General features: G+C 41.4%; 2 protein-coding genes across 2 annotated transcripts; both read left to right on the top strand.

The window, feature by feature from the left end:
• The first annotated feature begins 477 nt into the window (after window positions 1–477).
• Window positions 478–8,485, top strand: tap1 (transporter 1, ATP-binding cassette, sub-family B (MDR/TAP)). Its single transcript, XM_083900278.1, has 13 exons — window positions 478–604; window positions 1,720–2,052; window positions 3,185–3,413; window positions 3,692–3,806; window positions 4,155–4,285; window positions 4,379–4,584; window positions 4,688–4,885; window positions 5,996–6,124; window positions 6,209–6,403; window positions 6,495–6,668; window positions 7,497–7,656; window positions 7,788–7,924; window positions 8,013–8,485. Exons 2-13 carry the CDS (start codon window positions 1,732–1,734, stop codon window positions 8,241–8,243), a joined length of 2,226 nt encoding a protein of 741 aa, XP_083756404.1. The 5' UTR covers window positions 478–604; window positions 1,720–1,731; the 3' UTR covers window positions 8,244–8,485.
• Window positions 8,486–16,652: 8,167 nt separating this feature from the next.
• On the top strand, window positions 16,653–24,651 carry brd2b (bromodomain containing 2b; the record flags this gene model as incomplete). The annotated part of the gene is made up of 11 exons (XM_083896845.1): window positions 16,653–16,783; window positions 17,040–17,177; window positions 18,276–18,417; window positions 18,533–18,696; window positions 18,836–19,348; window positions 20,253–20,381; window positions 20,766–21,011; window positions 21,103–21,356; window positions 21,682–22,001; window positions 22,653–22,784; window positions 24,518–24,651. Exons 1-11 carry the CDS (start codon window positions 16,673–16,675, stop codon window positions 24,649–24,651), a joined length of 2,283 nt encoding a protein of 760 aa, XP_083752971.1. The 5' UTR covers window positions 16,653–16,672.
• Window positions 24,652–24,691: the final 40 nt, after the last annotated feature.

Genomic DNA, 24,691 nt, shown 5'->3' on the forward strand with positions numbered 1-24,691 from the left:
ATATAAATTATGAGTTAGTATCTCATAATTATGATAAAATACTCTAATCAGTTAAAACAAATATACACGTGTTTAAATAAGTATGAAACGCAGGTATGAATGAGTCCATTCAAGTCAAAGTGACAGCGTCACTGACCAGACTCCTGCAGTTACAGCTGACTGTCACTTGATGTCACTGTTGTACTGTTAGAGGTCGACTTCACGCCACACACTGTCACTGTATCCACTGTATTATTAACGGCACATGCGAGGAGGACCAGTAAAGCACACGTTAAAGTGTAGTTTATGGCACGGACAAGATAAATATCGGCAAGACTGAGTAAATACCGTTTTGTAGAAAACTCCTTTTAATTCTGAGTCCGTATTTGTGTCAAACACGGGAGGGACTTGTCGTAGAAAATAGTCGACTTTAGCTTTCGTTTTCACTTTCCACCCACGTCGCCTCTGTAACCGTATCTTCTGCACACCTCAGAAGCAGCTCCCGGTTTTTCAGCTGAATATTCGGTTGTTTAGTCATCTCAGAGTGTGAACAAGACATCATTATCGCGGTTGTGTTGTTGTTACCACCGGCACCACAACAAACCACGTTCATCGGAAAGGAAACGTAAGTTTGACTTGTAAACGCTGGCTAGCTTACAGTGCTGCTGTTACTGTAAGTTAGCATAAACTCTGACTTAATATAATATTATTATTATTATTATTATTATTAATACACATGTGTGATTTTCTTAGTGTGCGTGTGTGTGTGTGTGTGTGTGTGTGTTGGTTTTACTGTTGTTTAGCAGAAATAAGCAGGTGAAAGTGAAAGTATTCCAGCACGTCAATCAACAGCAAACTGAAAGTCTTTTTTTTGTACTCAAAGGGCAAACGAGTGCAAATTAGAACTGTTGATTCTATATGTATACAATGGTAAATGCACATGTTAAGCTATTATCTACCTTTGAGATGTTACTGGGGCTGTTTTGATAGTCGATTCATCGATTTGTAAACGAACTTCTTAAATGTGAACATGTTCTATTTCTTGCAGTCAACACAGAAATCATTAAAACTGAATCATTTTGGTGTGATTATCTGGACCAAAACGATTAATCGATTATGAACATAGTTGTTGCAGTCGCAGCCTTGAATGTTATTGATGGTTAAACTACTAAAAACCTGACTTTGTGTTGATGTATTGATCATCTGAAGCATGTGCTGCTCTGCACACACACAGTTTTCCCACTGTTTCCCTTTCAATTCAACAGTTTTTAGCTATTTTGGATTTTAGCTATTTTGCATTTTGCATTATTATAAAGTAAATTTATTTTCTCGATTATTGGGTACTTTGGCCCACACTTAAACCGATTATTAGCGCATTTAAATAGTTGATTATTCAGTTACTATTCGATTAAGTATTGATTAATCACATTATAAGCATTTTTAGTGCCTAGAATCTGTTTGCCTGTTTGTTTTTTACTGACAGCCTTGTTGAGTGAGCACAAGTTAAAAAGAACTGCCTCTTTAATAAACATTAATCTATTTATGTTAGAGTTTGTGTGTTTTTATTCATGCTGTGGGGATTTCACTGTCCATTTCACAGAAATCAGCAGTGCAGGTGAAAGGGAAAGTAACGCAGCATCAGCAGCAAAGTGAAAATAACTTCTCAGTCAGGGCATTGTTTTAGTTTGGAGTTTATGTTGTGATAGTCAAACCCCTAAAAACTGCCTCTTGTATCCTCAGGAGCTGTGGATTATGCAGAAAATGAGCTACTTCTCGCCGCTGCTCCTTGTCTGCTTGGACTTGTGCGCAGTGCACGCTGTGCGCTTGGCGCAGCTCTCGCCTCTCCTCACCCCGCATCCCTTCCTCACCCTGTGGGGAGGAGGAGTGATCCGGGCCTGCCTCCTCATCTCCCTCACCTGCACTTACCCTGGATGCCTGCCGTGGATGAGGAGCTTCGCGGGCCTCCAGAGCGTAGTGGTCCTCTGCTTCATCTTCCCAGTGTACACCACTCTTCTCTGGTTTCTGGAGCAGTCTACCATGGAGGAACTCTGGGGGTGGCACTCGTGGGATAAGGTGGGCAGCAGTGTTTAAATGCTCCTATATTTAAAATCCGTTGGCTGTTTGTTGTTGTATTTCCCACAACTTGAGCCACTATTAGTCGATTATTAAATTCATTTCTAACTATTTTGATAACTGTTTTTGAAGTTTTTTATTAAATAATCAAAGCAGGTTATTAGCTTCTTAAATGTCCATACAGTATGTTCTGTTTTTTCCTCCGCTCCATATAACAAATAAATCTTTAAAATGTATAATTTTGGTTTGAGGTTTGAGAACATCATCATTTCAAGGGTTTGGGAAACAGCCATCGATCGATTGGACCAATCAAACCAAGCTATTGATGAATCGACAAAATTAATGTTTAATGAAAATAATTGCAGGGTCCCCACTGGTCCTTGAATTCCTACAATTATGTGAATTTGAAAAATAAATTCAAGGCCCTTGAAAGTTTTGAAAATTAATTAAAGGTCACATAGAGTGGTCCTGTTGCACATATATGTTAGTTATGGAGGTCGACTTACATATATTATCAGCCGCGATATTACTTTTTTCTCCCCCAGAAGACAGAGGCTTGTGATTGGCCAATACTATTCAGCACACCAGCTCTCAGAAGCGCAGCTCCCTCCTCTGGAACGGTGGATGCACTGCTCCTCATTATCAAAACATTGTTTTAACAGTGTTTAAAAATAGCTTCTTCACGACTCCCCGCCGCAGTCCCTTTTATGACTTTGACCCGGAGTCAGACCCAGAGTCAGAAGACACTGTCGCTCGTGAAACACCTCAACAACGGACGTTATTCTTCTTCTGCGGTTCAATGTACGCAACCGGATGTGCCCACTAGTGCCCGGAGCAGGACGATCTGATGTTCAGGAGAACCGCTGTTTACGTAACTATTACGGGATTTTCAGAGATCTCATTGAGCCCCGAGATTACAATAAACACATCGTTCTCAGCAGTGGCAGAACTGTTTGTTTCGAACCTTCAGGGCTTCATCAACAAGGTAATGACGCAGATACACACCAAGAAAACGGCGTTAATAGGAACTTCCGGTCGAGTTCCGCTTTAACAATATATTTGTTATATGGAGCAAAGAAACTAGAACATTTAAAATAATAATGAGGAATCTTTTTTCTCTCTGTGGTTGCAGGTGATTCAGGGTTACGCCGTGACCGCTGTGGCCTGGCTCTACTGGAGCAGATACGTGTCGTCTCTCTTGACCTCCTCGGGTCAATACGTCTCGTCCCTGTTGGCGAAGAAGCCCTCAGTGAAACCTGAAGAAGACACTGTGACCATTCTGAAGCGGCTGATGGAATACTTGATGCCCTACTCCTGGCGCTTTGTTGCCGTGCTAACATGCGTGATTGTTGCGAGTTATGGTAAGTGTGACGACGCCACTGTCAGTTTAGTGTAGATTTATCATGCAAATATGACATAATGGTCACCTACATCCTGTTGTTAATGTGCTGCTTAATTATGTAGAAATGTAGAAAATGTTCTGTTTTCTTTGCTCCAAATAGCAAAAACATAATATTAAATATGAATAATTATTGACCAAACCTGGACCATAAGTGACAGATGAAAATAATTGTTAGTTGCAGGGTAGACTTCAGGGTAGGAGTAATTTTAATAATAATGTAATATGATCTGCTCTCAGGTGAGATGGCGATTCCTCGGTACAGTGGTCGCGTCGCTGAGTGGATTGATAAAGAAGAAGCACCTGACGCTTTCACAGAGGCCATAAAAATCATGGCGCTATTGACCATTGCTGGGTAAGATAATGAATCAGTTCAAACATAACCTATCCTGAGTCTTTATTTGTGTTTCTATCTCTGGACTGTTTTTTTCTAGAGGGAAAGAGCCATTTTTCAGGCAGCCATTTTGCTGTAATAACTTATTTTAGGTGATGAAGGATAGGAAATGTTAACATTTCAGCAATAAAAAAATGTCAAATTGATAAGACTGAAGTAATAGACTGTTTCATTTTCGTGGCACACACTGCTTCTTGGTGTCTGGTGTGTCTTTTGTTTTTATTGAGAGATACATTTTATGCATTCATATTCAGAGATTACGGTGTAGTGTAATAATAACTACGTCATACTTTTTTATTTTTTTTTCAGTGCCGTTCTTGAGTTTTTAGGTGACCTCCTGTACAACTTCACCATGAGCTACGTTCACACCTCACTGCAGGGAAACGTCTTCCAGGCTGTGTTGAGACGGGAGATTGGTTTCTTTGATAGCAGCCCCACAGGTAAGTCATGAAGTTTGACACAAAGTCTAAGTCGCCGCAAGTAATTCATAGACAGAACAAAAACACCCCGGCTCTCATCTCATCTCATCTCAGGTGAACTGGTGTCGCGCATCACCACTGATACCTACGAAATAAACGAGGCACTCAGTGAGGAACTAAGCCTTGTGATGTGGTACACGGCGCGTTTCGGCTTTTTGTTGTGGTTCATGGTGTGCCAGTCATGGAAAATGACCTTGCTCACTTGCTTGGCACTGCCAATCATCTGGGTCATCCCTGAACTCACCGGAGATTTCCACCAGGTAAACCCAAAATTCCCAGATTCCTCAAGAAGGATACTGCCAATTATCAAAAATTCAAGTTGTTCCATAAAAACGAAGTCACGTGTTTCTTTCTTTGTGTCAGACCATTGCTACACAGGTTCAGGAGTTAGTAGCCAAAGCCAACCAGGTGGCCACAGACACCTTCTCCTGCATTAGGACAGTGAGAAGCTTTGCTAATGAAGATGGCGAGACAGAGAAATACAGACAGCGGCTGGATGACATTTACAACCTCAACAAAAAAGAAGCAATGGCCTATGCAGCCTCTTCCTGGGCCAACAGCGTGAGTTTAATATGGACCTGCATTTTTTATGTATTTGCAATCATTTCCAAGCTTGTAACCTAAGCCTCTTTAAGCCCCATTTCCTCCAAGCAGTTTGGTTTGGCACGTTTCGGTACAGTTCAATACAGTTCCATTTCATACCATACCATAACATTCCCATTGTCAAACATTGAGGTTACCAATATAACGGTACTATGGATACATACAATTTTTTTATTTCTCTTGGGGTACCAAGCTATCAATCAAGCAGGCAACCAACCAACCAAGCAGGCAACCAACCAATGACACAGGCAACCAACCAACCAAGCAGGCAACCAATCAACCAAGTAAACAACCAGCCAACCAAGCAGGCAACCAACCAAGCAGGCAATCAACCAATCAACCAAACAAGCAGACAGACAACCAGCCAAGCAAGCAGGCAGACAGGCAACCAACAAACCAGTCAACCAACCAACCAAGTAACCAGTCAACCAACCAACCAAGCAAGCAAGCAGGCAACCAAGCAAGCAGACAGACAACCAGCCAACCAAACAAGCAGGTAACCAACCCAGCAAGCAGGCAACCAACCAACCAACCAATCAGGCAACCAACCAACCAACTAACCAACCAACCAACCAACCAACCAACCAACCAACCAACCAACCTGGCAACCAACCAACCAACCAACCAACCAACCAACCAACCAGGCAACCAACCAACCAACTAAGCAAGCAGGCAGGCAACCAATCGACCAGGCAACCAACCAACCAGACTGAATTTGTATAGCACCTTTCATATAAAGCAGTGCAACTCAAAGTGATTCACATAACAAGGAACAGCACACAAACAAAGCTTTCCTTCATTTTGCGACAAACAGCCACATAGACAAAACCACACGTAATGCAGGATGTGCTGTTGCTCTTTGTCTCTGAACAATAAGAGGGCTAATCAATACCCAAATCTCAAACACAAAGCAGCAAATTAGGGTTAAATTCCTGTAATCTGAGCCCAACATTAGTGGATTTAAAATACTGCTGTCATGCATGTTTGATGTGTAGTGAAGTGAAAAACTGTCTTAATGTGCTTAAAAATGTTATCTATGATTGTAAAATGTATTTTATGTTCTCCCAGATTAACACTTTGGCCATGAAGGTGTTTATTTTGTACTATGGAGGGACTCTTGTGACCAGGGGGACAGTTAGCAGCGGAGACTTGGTGTCCTTCGTCCTGTACGAGCTGCAGTTTGCCTCAGCTGTTGATGTGAGCTGCCTGCCAATAAGAAGCTCATAGTTTTGTTAAGTTTGCTGAATTTTTGCCTGACCTTCATGAGTGCTTCTCTTCCAGGCCGTCATCAAGTGTTACCCAGAGGTGAGGAAGGCAATCGGTCGCTCTGAAAAGATCTTTGAATATTTGGATCAGAAACCTCAAGTACCAGCAGAAGGCACTTTGGCTCCTGAAAATCTCGAAGGACTCGTTCAGTTCAAAAATGTCAGATTTTCATACTCTGGCAGCACAGATGAGAACAAAATTGTTCTTAAGGTATGTGTGGATTTGTGTTTATCTCCTATTTACAGTTCCAACTGATTTCCTCTCATTATAAACATAAAAAAGTATTGCTCTTTCGCACCAGGATGTGTCTCTGGAGTTGAAGCCAGGCCAAATCACCGCTCTCGTGGGCCTAAACAGAGCAGGGAAGTCCACCTGTGTCAAGCTGCTGGAAAGGTTTTACCAGCCACAAGCAGGCGAGATCCTCCTGGACGGGAAACCGCTGACAAGCTACACAAACCAGTTCCTACATGACAAGGTGGGTGGGAATGAAACCCTTGCTATTGTCTGAGGAAGGAATCTTCAGTTCTGCAGCACGAGTGAGCCTCTGGCTCCATTTACTGTGGGTGGAGTGCTGGTCTGGCTGGAAAGAAGCACCTAGTTTATGTGTGTGTGTACTGTGTCTGTGAAGATGGGGTTTTTGTTTAAATCTCACCTTATTTTACGATTCAGTTTAGCTGTTAATCTTCAACAGTTTTTTTCCGTAGCACACTTTTTATTTATTCGACACAGGATAAATCCTCTGATGATGGAAGTTTGTGTAGGACTCAGTGCTGCACTGTGGAGCCAAGAATAGAACTTTTCGCAGACTTCCGGTTTTCGGATACCGTTGCCCTCGACAGCACTCTCCCGTGTTTTACAGACAAAGCGGAGGTTCTACTTCCCGAGAATAAGCCGACACGAAATCAGATCATTTAATTTTTTGCGTCCATGTATGTGAAGACATTTTGCTGTAGCTGATCAAGACTTTTACATAAAACTAACTGTTCAACCCTTTTTCAGACCAGGAATCAAGGAGATTAACTAACTACAATCCACAACTTATAATAAAAAGCAGTAATTGACGTCCTGAGGTTTTTTTTTTAAGCCACCAGGCTGCAAGAAATTGACTATAATTCAAGATGGCAAATGTGTTGAGTTCTGCAGCCAAGACCGGAACATGAAAATGAAATTAGAGCCCAGAGCTGTACAAGAATGATGATATAGGAAAGGTGAATCGCAATTTACTGAAAAATGTTCTCCTCAGTGTTGACAATAATATGCAGCTGTTGACTCTCTCCTCTTTGTCCTGTTTGTTTGTTTGTAGATTGCCGTGGTGAGCCAGGACTGTGTGCTGTTCTCTTGCTCTGTGCGGGAGAACATCAAGTATGGCTACAGCCACGCGTCCGACGAGGAGATGTACAGAGCTGCCAAGCAGGCTAACGCCCATGAGTTCATCCTGGGGCTGCCCAATCAATATGAAACAGGTTTGCGTGGGCTTTTTTCATTTTTAATTGGAATTCTCTCTCTTTTTTTAAAAGGGTTTATTTCCAAATGTTAAAGACAGACATTGTTCCCCAAGAATGTCCATAAACCCATACATCATTGTGTTGAGTAGATGCCGGGGAGAAGGGAGGTCAGGTGTCTGGAGGCCAGAAACAGCGCATTGCCATCGCTAGAGCCTTAATCAGAAACCCCCAAATCCTGATACTGGACAACGCCACCAGTGATTTGGACTCTGAGAATGAATACCAGGTAGGAAATTGCACTGTTCTTTAAATTTGACTACTTTCACTTTGGCACTCTTTTTCTACATGTAACATGTTCTGGTTGTACTTGACAGGTCCTGCAGGCTTTGTTGAACCATACCGACAACTGCTCCGTGCTGCTGATTTCCAACAAGATGAGCATTGTCGAGAACGCCAGTCACATCGCTGTGCTCAGTGAAGGCACGATAAAGGAGGAGGGCAGGCACGACGAGCTGCTGAAGAAAGACGGCCTTTATGCTGCCATGGTGAAAAAGAACAACATGGGCTTTCAGCGTAAAGAAGAGGAGAGCGGCGATGCCCAGTGATACCTTTGAGTTACCCGATGAAGTCGAGGTAGTGAAGGATTGCACTTGCGGGATCAAAACTTGAGCTGTGCTTCATCTTTGAGTTTCAAGTGTTATTCAATCTCAGTTTAAAAATGCATGGATTCGACTCCAGACCCCCAATGTCTTAGAGCCTCGAAACAGAAAACAGTGAAAGTTTTTGGGCTGCATTTCAAAACAGAGATCTTTGAAAACAATCAGTATGCGCTAAAGTTATAGCAGCACCAGTTTATAAAGATGAGCAGGGAATCCGTTTGATTGAAGTGCGTCTACCCTTGCTATGCTTGGTAGGCATTATCGAGTAATCGTTTGGTCCATAAAAAGTTTGAATAAGTAAAAAAAAATTTTGATTGGTGTTTGTCAAACCTGGGGTCCGTTTCACAAAGCAGGTTCAAGTTTTTAGAAGGAAGTGTAACACAGCTGCAAAAGAGAGGGAGACGGCGTCGGAGAGAACACTGCTGCTGATGCGGAAGTTTAAATGTCGTCCTTTGCACAATCACAATAATATTACAGGGGGAAACTGCTTGAGTTGTAGACTATTAATTTATTTATTTAGGTGTAATCCCGCGGGGGTGAAGCGCAGTTGGCAGCAGTTTAAGATGAAACATAAAAACATTGTTCAAACAGGTAAAACCTCTGGATAATCTCATGAGATTAACCTCGTTTTGATCATGTTTTACATAAAGTAAATATGAAGTGGCTGTTTGACTGTACAGTTGTTTTATCCCCAACATAATGCTGTTTTCACACATAAATGACTTCTCATTATTTATATCACGTTCAAGTGCTCTGCATCTCTGACGTATAAAAGAAAAATTGTAAATTTGTAAGTAAAAAAAATAATTTTAAAAAACCGCAGCGCAACACACCCTTTCTGCTGTGATGTGAGAGCGTGACTCCGGTTGTTAATGTTAAATATAAGGACGGATTAGGTTGTGAATGTAAATGATGAACTGTGACGTGAAACAGTTCCGCTCAAAAAGAAAAGTGTCTGGAAATGTAAGAACATCTATGAGGTCTGATAATCATCTCCTGACGAATATTTAATTTTCTGCGCAGTAATGCTGCACCTTCATCCACAGGATCATTGTCAAAAGCACATGGTTGTGAAAATAGTCTCCACCTAATATAACTTCTAATGTAGACGCAGAACTATACTACGCCAAAACTCTGCTGACTGAATGAATGAGGAAATCAAATACCGTGTGTGTCTGAAAGAGGGCGGAGACAGAGAGAAACTCAAGGTTTGCGGAGAAAAACCTGCTCCCGACCAGGTTAGGTTCAAAGAGCATGTTACCATGGTAACTGACCGAGAGCTTAAGTTACCTCTCTCTGTGAAACAGGCTAGAGTTACTCCTCTTTCTCTGGTTTGACTTACCTCCCTTTGTGAAACGGAAAACTCAGTTTCCCTCATTTCAGGGTTAACAGACTCAGAGTTTTCACTAAACCTGCTTTGTGAAACGGACCCCTGGAAATGACGATGTTTTTACTTTTAATGTTTCTTTATCTGGAGCAAAGAAACAAAGAAAATACTTAGAATAGACATTTTAGATGCTGAAACAATCTGAAATCTTGTTTTTAATCATGAAAAAAAGCTTCAAACCGATGCATAGATGATCAAAATAGTTGATAATGAAATTTCCTGTCTCACCAAAGAAGACTTTGACCAAGATCCACAAAAAAAGAACAATCACTTGTCCAGATTAATAAAAATGGACGCCATCATGGACGAAGACACTCTCACAAGTTGCCTTCCCATCTTAAGCTGTGTCAGCACTTTTGGGCCTTGATTTTGACAGAATTGGTCCAGGAAAGTCCTTGAAATTGATGTCAATCAAGGTGTGGTAACCCTGGTTAAATGTGCCGAAAGACTTCTTTCAGCACTTCTTTTTTGTGGCTCTAAGAACAGAAATCCTTATTCTTATAAGTTGTACCTGAAGTTGTTTCAGAATCCCAAGGGGGGAGTAAATACAGTAGAAGTAACCCAATATTCTTCTCTAATAAAATCCATAGCCAGAGTATATTTATTGTTTTTTAATATATGAAAATACTGCATGTACTACATACGAAATAGTTTCTCTATTTCGCCCGATGCTCTGATACAATCAGGGTTACACTGTATGAGGACATTTTGTCATATACTGTACTTGCAAATCATCTTGCAGAATATATTATATTCCATGTGTTGAGTTCTTTTTCTATTCGCCTACCATACTCTCTCATGTAGTTGGCGTCCATATCGGCTGTAGCTTTGCACTTTCTTTGACACACTGACGAGTTTGAGATGGTTTTGCACTATTTTTGCTTCATGCGCTGCAAATGTAGATAAACATACAAAAAAATTTCATGTTATAACATATTTTTTTTTCTTTTAAATTTGGTTTTCTTATTGCTGTATATATTTTATTTTGTCCAATGCTTTGTCCTCACCGTCCCATTCCCCTGTATTGGTCAGTCTTTTCTTATTTGAATAAAATATTTCCTACATTAACGTCTACAGTCTACCACTTTTTGAGTGGTTAGGTTTTGGTAAATTAGTCATTTTAAGAATCATAATAACTAAATATATAGAATAAAAATATTATAATAATATATATAATATATGAATAAAGTCATTCAATTTAATTTATAAATAGTAGTCATGATTTGATTGTAAATATGTGCATTCAAATTGTTGTTATTTAGGCATTAAATGTTAAAACTATCCATATTTGAGGATCGTTTGGAGCCCAACTCTCAATTTTTGTGTTGTTAATTGAACCTTTGAAGCTTTTTTAACATTTAATCATGCGAGTTCGACTGTCTGGAATTACCATTACAGATATCTGTTACATCATTTTGACTCATCAAAACTACAGTTTCAGATATCTGTTATATATTTTTTACCACTGAAAATGACATCACAGTAATCTGTAATTCAGTTTTTCTAGTAGGAAAACTACTTTTGCCATTCATGTGTAAGGGATTTTGTCATTATTCAAATCAACAATTCACCTGCAGTTATCTGTAACCGAATTGTAGATTTCTCTAAATTCAGTTTTTAGATATCTATGTCATTATGACGAGTTAAAATTCAAGTTATATCTTTAAGAGATCTTCTACATAGTATTTTTTTCTTGAAATAAGTTTCAGATAGTCAGAATTGAAGTTGTAGATATATCAAACTTGAATTGTGACTCGTCATAATGACATTGTAGATTGTACAATTTCTGAATGACAAAGCCCAATTACTACATACAAATGAATGGCAAAAGTGACGTCATTTTGACTAGTAAAAACTCAATTAGGGAGCTGTAATTTTGACTCCAATTATACTAGTCATACTGAAATTACTACTAGCCAAATTGACTAACAAGAAATGTCTGTGATGCTAATTCCAGTCAAACTTAACTTAAATGTTAAAAAAGGCTTGTCATACAAACCCCATACACAAAACGGAATCACAGCTATCGGTTATTGTAGTTTTTACTAAAGTTAGAAGTTATCGTATCGTAACCGTATATATCGGTAGTAAATATCCTGTATCGCGATTAAAATGTGAAAGCGGCTTGCTGCTGCCTGCTGCCATTGTATTCACAAAACATGACGGAGGACAACATGTACCGACAGCGGATTGACGGGGTGGGCGGTTACTCAGTGCGACAGACGTTCGCAGGAGCCAATCGGAGAGCAGACCCGTCCCAAACGTCACCGGAAATACGGGGCTTTGCCACGTGGTAGGTTTATATAGCGTTAAGCGGAAGCATAGCGTCGCCATTTCAGTGCGGAGGAGCTCGTCCGCGTTTCGCTGGAAGTACAACAACAACAACATCAGCAGCACTGGTGAAATTGGACCGAGACTAAAACTCCGCCTTCAACCCGATGGAAGCGGCCATCAACCCGCCTCACGACAGGTAACGTTTGCAGTGCATCGTGGCCAGAATGAAGACATTTGCTTTGACAACTCTGCGGTGACTCGGAACCGGAGGATGAGGAATAACGTTTAATGTCATCTTCGCCGTTAGCTTACTGGTGACAACGCTAGCTTGCACAGCTAGCTTGTTTTATTTGGTTATTATTTATTGCCGAACGTCACTGCAGTCGTTGTAAGTGTATTGTATTAAATGTAGATATTAGTTCGGCTTTATGCTGCATTAGGGTTAAACGCGGGGAAGCTTTTTCACCGTTGCATCTTCAACGGCTCAGTCAGCCGGCGGCTCCCCCACCGGCTCGCTGTCATTCATTGCACAGACACCCAGCTAATGCTCACCCCGCATCTTTGGTGGTCGTCACAACAGAAATATGTTGGTTTACACAATGCCCGTTATGCTTATACGGGATTTGTTTCCTCATAATAATACAAATATATGTTGATTTGCATATATGACTGTATGTATCATCTGGTTAGCAAGCAGTGAATCGCCGGCTGTGGCAAAAATGACTGGGGTCGACTGAACGTTCAGTGTCTTGACCTGTTTATAATTCGGCAGCGTTCATGTAAAAGCGTCCTTATTTATATAGTTGTGCGGTTTTTGGACCGAAAATCTTGGCCACTCGTCGCAGTCCTTGTTGCGGCAATGTTTACAAACAGTGAGGGGCGGGGCTTCCAAACCACGCGAACCTCCGCTGCCGCTGCTGGTGGTGGGTTAATAAGTAAATAAAAGGCTGTGTTGCTTTCACTGTGTCCCCCTGCTGTGGTCTGCGGGCGCAAGTGTTGAAAATTGTTTTGCGTTTTAACAGTGGCACAAGTTGGTTCAGGGCATGATTAAATGGCAACGCTACTCACTGTAATGGAGCCGTGCTAATGTTTACATCACAAGGTCGAAGAACAGAGGACTCAGCAGGATTCTTCTGTTTCCTCCAAGTATAATGTGGTGATGCTAATGTGATTATAAATTCGCTGACAGAGGTGTGTGACTATGGCTGCACTTATTATTGAAAAACAGAATAGAAAGAATGCGTGTAAAGCAACGTAATATAGATGCTAGTTTTGTTTGGCCAATAACGTTCCATTAATAATCTTCTTTTAATCTTATTTTAGAATGTCCTTGTATGGTATTTTGGCAGATTTAACACAGAGAATTGAGAATATGGTTGGATAATTGCATATTCAGATTTATTTGAGAAATCATTTTCAGATTTTGGGTTATACATTGCAACAACCCAGGTAGTACTAGATTTTTTGTTGTTCAGAGTAGCAGATAATATAATAATCTGTCAACAAACCCAGTTTGTTAGTCCCCCCCAGTCTGTATGGATTATTTTAACAGCAAACCCGAATCAGGAAGACGTTAACTCTAGTGTCTGTTAATAATTCAATGTTTTATTAAACAAATCAGCAAATGTTTATATATCTCTGGCACTTTAACTAATGAAGTACACAAAGACAAATATGTACAGGACAAGTTTAGCAATTTGGGATGTAGTCAGGAACTGTAATGTAATCTAGGGGTGCAACTAAGTTATTTTCATAATTGATTATTCCATAGATTATAGATATACAGGATGTCAAAAAAAATTTCCCCAAACCCTAAAATGATGATTTTATTCTGTCCACAATCCAAAGTTATTAAGTTGTAAAAGTTGTATTTGTTATATGGAGCAAAGAAAACGGAAAATAACCACACTTAAGAAGTTGAAAAAACAGAGAACAGAAAATTATAATTATAGGAAAAATACACTCAAACTTTAATTAATCGATGATCAAAATGGCTATTTTAGCTCATTAATATAGTAAATCAATTGATAATCGATTAGTTGTGGCAGTCCAATTGTAATCTAGGACAAAATATATGACCAGTTCCAGCAGCAGTTTTATGAAGCGGAGAAGACCTGCATCAGCAACACAGATGATACAGGTACCATAAACGCCCCACAACACTGCTGTTCCAAGCAGACAAAGGACTGTCGAGTGTAAACAAAAATCTTTATACACCGATCATTTTCAACATAAATTCAGAGCAGTTAAACGACATGTGATGCGAAGATAATGATCATTATCTTTTATTTACGGTTTATGGATCAAGTTTTTATTAGCATCATTTGCAGATTTCTCAAACTCGTTCTCTGAAAATAACAATACATTTTAATTTTTTAATTTTTCTATATTTACCCAGTGGGTCATGTTTTCCCTAAACACAAATGCGACCAAGTTGCTCTTTGTGTTGCTCAGATTGGGAGCGTAGTAGAAGATAAGCTCACAGGCTTTGTCAGTGGGTCAGGTGTGTGTCCTGAGTTGTGGGATTTGACTTCTAAATCTGGTCCATGTGCTCTGCTCGGAGAAAGACTTTCTCTTCTACTACTGTATAAAGTACATGTACAGATTCCTCTGCATGCTCTTCCTCTATATTTGTGCTTCATTCCTTATGAGAAAATTGTCATTTGTGTGTGGCCAGTCTTCAGCTGTGCTGCATCTGCAACACCAAAGTGCTATAGTCGAAGTTATTGGCAACTGTGGGACATTACACCAGATCATTTCTATAATTTCTCTTCAAAGACTGTTATTTGACACTGAAATGTTTACTTTAAACCACAAACAGAGCTGTAACAATTAATCAATCACTAATTAAACTGTATTTTACTTTATTATTAAGACAATATTTATGATTTTTCCACTTCTGAAATGTGAATATTTTGTCTTTGCTTCATTTTAACAGAAAGAAATGATTAAAACTGAATAATTTTTGGTTCATGGGCACAAGAAATTTGAGCTCATCATCAATATATCATTAGATCAATTGATTATGAAGATGAGCTTAAGTTTCAGCCCCTGTTTGAATGTACTTAAATTGTTTGGCCTTGTCAACACTTCTTTTTTATATTTTCAAGATAAGTGCATTTTATCACAAAAAGTAGAGAGAAAAGTGCAACATTTAAAATCAAATTTTCCGAATACCATAAGCACTGTAATGTACAAAAAACTTGCCGTAGCAAATGAACAGGAACAGCAATAAAATGTCACCCATAAGACATTTTTAGTTTAAAATATCAAATGTTTAGTTAAATCTTAAATGGATTTATTTGTGGTTCTTCACACAAAGCCTTCCATCACAGATCAAAGTCCTTCTTCCAGTTCTTCCACACTACAAAGTCCTCTGTGCAGTTCAAAGCTCCCCGTCGCACATCAGAGCCCTTCTTTTTCTAAAAAAAACGTTACTATCCTTTAATAATCTTATGTAGAGACCAATTTCTAGATGTACAGCCAGCTGGAAATTATTCGAATACGAAGAGGAAGTGTCTTGAATTGCAATTAAGAAGTTGTCTGTCTGAAATTATTGTTTGCAGCAGAAGAAGAAGAAGTTGCTTAGAGAAATACCACATGTGCCTGAATGGTCAGGTGATTATTCTCTTCTACGTTGGAAATTGACTTCGAGGAAAAAACACGAAAGCCTCAGGTCGGCCATTTTATTTTGAATTGACCCCATAATAATGAAGCGTATTTAATCGTCTTTGGATGTCCACACTACTAGCACAGGCCATGTTGGGTGTTTTTCTTATAATTTGTGGATTAGCTGTCGATCCACAACGTCCAATGTTTTTTTTTTGATGATTATTCTGTTTATCAAGACTTTTAATTTTCTTGGTTTAATGTTGGTTAGGGTTTGAGATAAAAGGCTTTTCAGCAGTATGAAAGTGCACAAAGTCTACATAGTCAATTGTTCCCCATGAGCTAAGACTCTAAGTGCTCTCAGTGTTGCAGCTTGCTGGAAATATTTGAAGAAGACAAAGTTTTTTTCGAGAAGAAAAAGGTCTTTGATCTGTGATTGGAAGCTTTGAATTTCTGTGCTGAAGAACGCATTAGAAAAAGACAAACAGTGGTGGAAATCAAGAGCTTCGAACTGTGTGTAGCAGCATATATAATATATGTATGTGTGTATATTTGTCTTTTAACTGGTCAGGATCCTTGCCATGTTGGTTCCCATGACTGTGCTAAAAGTGGCAACCTGCTGATAGAACCCTAGTCTTCTAGAATAGATGTGGTTTGACTGACTGGAAGGCACAGTTTTACAGGTCATATGGGTTACATAAATGAAACGTGCATGGACTACAGATTTTCCATGAGGTTGTGGGTTGATATTGGTGGATGGTAGATTGGAATTGATTGTTGCATCAGTGGAAAAAATAGGAAAAAGTCGGGCGGTAGTTCACTCAAATTCCTTCCTTCACTAGCAGACATATTTTTCTCTGTGTGCACAAAAAGTTATGTATCCTTCTTCAGTGTTCACATAGTTTATGTTTTTGTCTTTTCCTGCAGCTCTCTGGTCGGGTTGTCCAGTAGCGGAATGGACCAACACACCAGCTCTGGCAAACGCATTCGCAAGCCCTCCCTGCTGTACGAGGACTTTGAGAGCCCCTCCCTGCCACACATGATGCCCCAGGGCCCCCCTGCCCCACCACAGCCCCCCACCAAGGATCCCAGCCGACCAGGCCGGATGACCAACCAGCTGCAGTACCTCCAGAAGTCCGTGGTGAAGTCTCTGTGGAGACACCACTTTGCCTGGCCTTTCCATGAGCCTGTCGATGCCTACAGACTGAACCTGCCGGTGGGTAGTGGTTTAAATTTTACAGTGTTAATCTGTATTTTAGGGCTGCAACTACCAATTATTTTCATAATGCATACAAATATGCAGTTTTAATGATTTATTTGTTATCTAGAGATGTATATTAGAAAATATCGGCTGAAAACTCTGGAAAGGTTTCAATTTGGCAAGATGACAGTTATAAAATGTGTTTTGTATTCCTTAGATAGTTGTGTTTATGTAGCTCCAGTCATTAACAACTCTCTCTGGTTTTTTTTAGGATTACCATAAAATTATTAAACTACCGATGGACATGGGGACCATTAAAAAGCGCCTGGAGAACAACTTCTACCGCGGTGCGAGTGAGTGCATACAGGACTTCAACACAATGTTCACCAACTGCTACATCTACAACAAGGTGGGTTAAAAGGACGAATAGTGATCTTTATTCACCCTTTCTTGTTAAGTTCGCCTAATAAAATCTATAATACATGCATTTGAGTTTCTCAAATCACTGCTTTCACACAAGCCATAGGGCTGGACGATTATGGCAAAAATAATAATCACGATTATTTTGATTGATATTGAAATCACGATTAATACACAATTATTCATTGATTGATTCATTGAGTATTTATTGAACCACCAAAACTCAACTTACATATATTATATATAACTTAAAGAACAGCCAAAAATAAATTAGTAACACGTAAACAAGTAAAATAATAATAATAGTAAATAAAAATAATGATGGCAATAAAAACAATAAATAAAATTAAATATCCAATCTACTTGCATTGCGGCACAAGTTGCAAACATTTACAACATGCAAAACAACACAAAATCAAAACAAAAATACTCCTTCCAAAAAAACAAAACAGTGCTATACTCCCTCAGGCTCTCCGGTCGACGTAGAGGGGTCTCTGTAACCTACGTAGAGCACTTTAGCAGGAGTATGAATTGGGCTTAACGCGAGTCCAAAGTCTTAACAAGTGTCTTGAATCCTGGGTAACTCCTTCACTACTATCATTTTTTAATTAACGTCACAGCCTCCGATATCTCTTGATGTCTGCGGGACGTGGTGGGATATGGGACGGCATTGTAAAGAGTGTCCTTAATAGAGGACTGTGTTGCGGTGGCTGACAAACTTTATCGCCTGGTCATAGACCACTTTATGACACAACAAGCGCGAGAAACTCTGCAAAGCTGATATTGTCCTACCTTTCTTCTCAACCAAAGGCTGCCTTTCTGCCATGTTTTCGATCGCTCGCTCCTCATATTATTGTTCCACACACATTGCACGCTTGCTGCAGCTGCATTAACATTGGTGCATTCACGGTGTTTTTCTAGCAAAGGAATTTACATATATGCCGCACCGTGCGGCACATTAATCGTTTTTTTTCTATTATAATGTTTTTATGATCGTGAGAAGCCAAAATCGAAATCATGATTAAAATTGATATGATATGAACACATGTACTGTACTAACGCCTTCAACGACTGTTTTCATGCTAAGCCGACGGATGACATCGTGCTAATGGCCCAGTCCTTGGAGAAGATTTTTCTGCAGAAGGTGGCACAGATGCCCGAGGAGGAACTGGAGCTTCCTCCTCCTGCTCCCCGAAGCAAAAACAAAGGAAGAGGTCGCAAATCTAGTAGTAAGTTAATAAGGTCTTTCTTAATAAAAATGTTGTTCTTAATGACGTTTCCTGTCAATACCTAGCTGTGTTTTTAAACAACAACATCAAAAGTTGACCCTGCTTTGTGTCTCAGTATCGAGGGCTCAGCAGGTGCCAGCGGTGTCGCAGTCGGCCTACTCTCCTTCTTCCTCGGACACGAGCGAGTCCATGCTCGCCAACTCTCCCCAGACTGTGTTGACCAAAAGCCTGCCTCCTGCCAACATCATGGGCTTGCCCCCGACACAGCCCACAACCAAGGTATGCATGACAAAACACGATACCCAACATCAACATTTGTAGCCTGTCATTTGTGGAGGAATTTCTGAATTTGTTCTACATGGCTGCAGATTAGCGAACCTGTAGTGTGTATATACCTCTGACCACTTTCTTTCTGCAGAAGAAAGGTGTAAAACGAAAGGCGGACACCACCACCCCGTCTACCATGGGTTTGACAGTGGGCATGTCGGGTGTGGGCATGTCTGGACCGACACACATGGTCGGATTAGGGAAAGGAGGACACGGCGGTCAAGTTCACGACACCTCTATGCACTCCATTTCCTCCATGGGGGGCATGAGTTTGGACACTCCACCAGGGATTGGCCTCGTCAGGAGCCCCGGAGGCCCTGTCCTTCTCCAGCCTATGATGGCTGGCGGAGGACGCAGAGTAGGCAGCGGACGTCCCATCAAACCCCCAAAGAAGGACTTGCCCGACTCTGTCCAGCCTCAGACCTTGAAGAAGAGCAAACTCAGCCCGCAGCTGAGGTACTGCAGCGGCCTGCTCAAGGACATGTTATCAAAGAAACACGCAGCATCTGCCTGGCCCTTCTACACGCCTGTGGACGCCACTGCTCTGGGACTTCATGACTACCATGATATCATCAAGTGTCCCATGGACCTCAGCACCATCAAGGTGACACTTCTTTGAAGTAGTGCTCTTACTGGGGAGGTGACATATTTTTGCCATTATTGATCAGTTACTCCGTAATATACTTTCTGCATAAGAGATCTGAGCTAGAACTAGACTTTTAAACTTCCTTCGTTTCCATCTTTGAGTAAAGAAAATTGCCAATCAGAAAGAGAGACGGTTTTTCCCATTTGACTGCTCTATTAAGCACTACTCCTGTACTGGAATTGGCATTCTTCTACATTGGTAACATCTATTAGTATGACAAAACATACTAGAATGTGTGTATTTTTGGGCAAAGTATTGCCTCAACACAGAGGGAGGGGCTTGCGCCAAAACTGATCTATTTACCGACCTCTGGCTGAGACTCCACAGTCAGTTTCTCTCGTGATTCTGTCTTGGGATGCACCAATCCACTTTTTTCACTTCCGATCCAATCCCTGAATTTGGATATCTGCGAAGGAAGTTGCGGAGAGGATTTTCCTGGTTAAAAGTCAATAATGCTTGCCTGCTAGCTGGCTGTAAACTGCGGAATGGATTGCCTGAACGGAGGCATGCGTCCATTACTCTGCGTCTCATTTAGACACGCCTCCGTTCAGGAAAACCATTCCACTTTTTGCAGCCAGCTAGCAGAGCAGTCAGGGAATCACTTGTGGAGACATTTCAGCAGATAACATTAAAGCACAGACGAATGGGAAATCACTACGGTTGGATCGGAAATTTCCGTGAATAATCTGATACAGATACTGGATCTGATCAGCCGCATCCCTAATTCTGTCCACCAATCCTTCAATAATGAATGATATATATATATATGTATATATATATATATATATAAATATGACATTAACTTAAAAAAAAAAAGGCCAGTTTGAGTTACCAAATAATATTTTCCACAATTTATTTTCAGAGGAAAATGGACTGTCGTGAATACAGAGATGCTCAGCAGTTTGCTAGCGATGTCCGACTCATGTTCTCCAACTGCTATAAGTACAACCCACCAGACCATGATGTTGTGGGCATGGCGCGGAAGCTGCAGGTGAGCCCACCTTATCAAATATTTAAAATAGTGCTGTGCAATAGGTTAACGCACGTTAACACACGTTAATGCACGTTAACACATGACGCGTTTCCATGACGACTGACCAGAAAAAGACACTAATGACGTCATGTTTACGTGCCGCGACACCGGAGTCCAGGCATCGTTTACTAGTTAGCTCTGATAGCTTACTTAAGAGACTCATTTTAACAATCCGGAGTCGCGTTTTTTTTGGTCAGTCGTCATGGAAACACGTTGTGCGTTAACGTTGACGCCGTTAAACGCTGTTAACTCGTTAACGTTTGAAAGCACTAATTTAAAATAAACGTAAGTGTGTGCAAAGTTTGCATTTCTCACTCTTTGATCTTTTTTTTCTTGACTCAGGACGTGTTTGAGTTCCGTTTTGCAAAGATGCCCGACGAACCACACATGGATCATACGGCCATGTCGCTGAGCGGCCACCCGACATCCTCTTCATCCTCCTCTTCCTCGTCGTCCTCCTCGTCGTCTTCCACGTCAGAGAGCGAGCCCAGCAGTGAGAGCGAGGAGAGCGAGAGTAGCCCGAGCTCGGACAGCGAGGAAGAGCGGGCGCATCGCTTGGCCGAGTTACAGGATCAGGTGTGCACGCAAGTAAGACCCCGAAGCACCATCTCTTCATCCACTCATCTCTATCGCAGACAAATTTCATGTTTTTAATTTTTTAAACTTTAAATCCTCTCAGCTGCGAGCCATGCATGAGCAGCTGGCCGCCCTCTCTCAAGGCCCCATCGTCAAGACCAAGAAGAAAAAGGAGAAGAAAGACAAGAAGGAGAAGAAGAAAAAGAAGAAGCTGGAGAAGAGGAGTCGAGGCATCAGGAGCAGAGCTGGCTCTGAGGAGTGGAAGATGCCCAGCAAGATACTGAAGAGCAAACCTGTCAAAGCAGCCGTCTCTCAGCCAAAGAAAAGCCAGGGGAAGAAGAGCAACAAGACCAGCAAGTGAGTAGTAAAATATGTAGTTTTATCTCTTTAACCCTCATTTTTGGTTACCCTATTCTAGAGCTGCAACTGTAAAATGGCAGAAAACGTTAGTCAGTGTTTGTCAAACCTGGATATGACGATGTTCTCTATTGTCCGCAAACCAAAATTATTCTTTATGTGCAGCAAAGAAACGAAGAAAAATATTCACATTTAAGAAGCTAAAACAATCAGAAATCTTCAAAACAATTAATCGATTATTAAAATAGTTGACGATTAATTTAGTAATCGATTAATTATTTCAGCTCTACTGTATTCTGATGTCCTCATCTCTCCAACTCCTCAGAGCTGCCAAGAAGGCGTTCTACCCCCCTCCAGTGGCCACCTCCATGCTGCCACACTACGACTCGGAAGAGGAGGAGGAGATCGTGCCCATGACGTACGACGAGAAGCGCCAGCTGAGCCTAGACATCAACAAGTTGCCGGGGGAGAAGCTGGGGCGCGTGGTCCACATCATCCAGTCCAGGGAGCCGTCCCTGAGGGACACCAACCCGGAGGAGATCGAGATCGACTTTGAGACGCTGAAGCCGTCGACGCTGAAAGAGCTGGAGCGCTACGTCATGACTTGTCTGAGGAAGAAGCCGCGGAAACCGTACACTGAGCAAGGTAAGAGGAAAACAACGTCCACCGGAATCATCTTCATCGTCTTCTCTACTCGACTCAAATTGTCTTCTCTTTTCTTGTCTTCTCTTTTCTACTCAACTCTTGTCTTTTGTCCTCCTTACGTTAGTCTTCTCTGCTCTTCTCCTGCCTACTCAACTTGTCTTCTTTTGTCTCTTTTGCTTTGTCTTCTTTTGTCTTCTCTACTCGACTCTCGTCTTCTCTACTATTCCTTGTCTTCTCAACTCTTGTCTTCTTCTGTCCTCCCTACTCGTCTTCTACTCTTGTTTTGTCTACTCAACTCTTGTCTTCTTTTGTCTACTGTACTCCCGTCCTCTCTTGTTTCAGTTTTTGTCTCTTGTCTACTGTCCTCTCCTCTTGTCTCCTCCATATTTCTATTCCATATAAAGTTAACTTACCCTGCTTTATCAGTCTGTTCCTCCTCTTTTCATTTGCTCCCACACGGTGGCTGTCGTCACACGTCTTAAAACATTAAAATAGGAACCCTTCTATTAACGACCTGCAATTCTAAATCACATATCTGTTGTTGGTCCCTCTGCGGTGACTGTAGCAGCTCCTTTACACCGACACGCTGACACCATGTGGATGTCAGGTTTATAACGCTTCTCTCGCTGTCCTCGTTTTTCTCCACTATAGCAGCCGGAAAGAAAGGCGTAGCTGGCAAGTCTAAAGAGGAGCTGACTCTGGAGAAGAGGAGGGAGCTGGAGAAGAGGCTGCAGGACGTCAGTGGACAACTGAACTCAGCCAAGAAACCTGCCAAACCTAAAGGTGAGTGTGTTCACGTGTGTGTCCTTTAAAGTCTCTGCTCTGCTGCTTGACACGTTTTAAGTGGTGTCGAGTGATGCAACTCTGGTCTTCTTATGTCCTCCTTTTGTCTTCTCTACTCTTGTCTACTCAAATCTTGTCTTCTTCTCTCCTCCCTACTCTTGTCTTCTTCTGTCTTCCATACTCTTGTCTTCTTCTCTCCTCCCTACTCTTGTCTTCTTCTCTCCTCCCTACTCTTGTCTTCTTCTCTCCTCCCTACTCTTGTCTTCTTCTGTCTTCCATACTCTTGTCTTCTTCTCTCCTCCCTACTCTGGTCTTCCATACTCTTGTCTTCTTCTCTCCTCCCTACTCTTGTCTTCTTCTATCCTCCCTACTCTTGTCTTCTTCTGTCTTCCATACTCTTGTCTTCTTCTGTCTTCCATACTCTTGTCTTCTTCTGTCCTCCATACTCTTGTCTTCTTTTGTCCTCCCTACTCTTGCCATCTACTCTTCTTTTGTCCCTCCTACTCTTGTCTTCTTTTGTCTTCCCTACTCTTGTCTTCTTCTGTCCCTCCTACTCTTGTCTTCTTTTGTCCTCCCTACTCTTGTCTTCTTTTGTCCTCCCTACTCTTGCCATCTACTCTTCTTTTGTCCCTCCTACTCTTGTCTTCTTCTGTCCTCCCTACTCTTGTCTTCTTCTGTCCCTCCTACTCTTGTCTTCTTTTGTCCTCCCTACTCTTGTCTTCTTTTGTCCTCCCTACTCTTGTCTTCTTTTGTCTTCCCTACTCTTGTCTTCTTTTGTCTTCCCTACTCTTGTCTTCTTTTGTCTTCCCTACTCTTGTCTTCTTTTGTCCTCCCTACTCTTGTCTTCTTCTCTCCTCCCTACTCTTGTCTTCTGTCCTCCCTACTCTTGTCTTCTTTTGTCTTCCCTACTCTTGTCTTCTTCTGTCCTCCCTACTCTTCTCTTATTCTGTCCCTCCTACTCTTGTCTTCTTTTGTCCTCCCTACTCTTGTCTTCTTTTGTCCTCCCTACTCTTGTCTTCTTTTGTCTTCCCTACTCTTGTCTTCTTCTGTCCTCCCTACTCTTCTCTTATTCTGTCCTCCCTACTCTTGTCTTCTTTTGTCTTCCCTACTCTTGTCTTCTTCTGTCCTCCCTACTCTTCTCTTATTCTGTCCCTCCTACTCTTGTCTTCTTTTGTCCTCCCTACTCTTGTCTTCTTTTGTCCTCCCTACTCTTGTCTTCTTCTCTCCTCCCTACTCTTGTCTTCTTCTGTCCTCCCTACTCTTGTCTTCTTTTGTCTTCCCTACTCTTCTCTTATTCTGTCCCTCCTACTCTTGTCTTCTTTTGTCCTCCCTACTCTTGTCTTCTTTTGTCCTCCCTACTCTTGTCTTCTTCTGTCCTCCCTACTCTTCTCTTATTCTGTCTCTCCTACTCTTGTCTTCTTTTGTCCTCCCTACTCTTGTCTTCTTTTGTCCTCCCTACTCTTGTCTTCTTTTGTCCTCCCTACTCTTGTCTTCTTTTGTCTTCCCTACTCTTGTCTTCTTCTGTCCTCCCTACTCTTCTCTTATTCTGTCCATCCTACTCTTGTCTTCTTTTGTCCTCCCTACTCTTGTCTTCTTTTGTCCTCCCTACTCTTGTCTTCTTTTGTCCTCCCTACTCTTGTCTTCTTTTGTCCTCCCTACTCTTGTCTTCTGTACTCTCCTCTTGTTTTACTGTACTGTCCTCCTGTCTCACCTGCTCTTGTCTCTTCCCCCAGTGGAGAAGCCCAGTACTGCAGAGTCTCACACACAGCCCTCTCGCCTCAGCGGCAGCAGCTCCAGCTCTGACTCGTCTTCCACCTCCTCCTCTTCCTCGTCCTCCTCGGACACAAGCGATTCGGACTCTGGGTGAAATCCTTCAGCACCAGCAAAGAGCGTGGAGAAAAAAACGT

The sequence above is a fragment of the Microchirus variegatus genome (assembly GCF_963457635.1).
Source record: "Microchirus variegatus genome assembly, chromosome: 1".
NCBI classification, from domain to species: Eukaryota; Metazoa; Chordata; class Actinopteri; order Pleuronectiformes; family Soleidae; genus Microchirus; species Microchirus variegatus.

What these genes read in the sequence shown, in the direction of transcription:
- tap1 (XM_083900278.1), top strand. Translation starts at nt 1,732, where the DNA reads ATGCAGAAAATGAGCTACTTCTCGCCGCTGCTCCTTGTCTGCTTGGAC. An exon ending in CGTGATTGTTGCGAGTTATG is followed by an intron (nt 3,414 to 3,691) that starts GTAAGTGTGACG and finishes ATCTGCTCTCAG; the next exon opens with GTGAGATGGCGATTCCTCGG. An exon ending in TCACCGGAGATTTCCACCAG is followed by an intron (nt 4,585 to 4,687) that starts GTAAACCCAAAA and finishes TCTTTGTGTCAG; the next exon opens with ACCATTGCTACACAGGTTCA.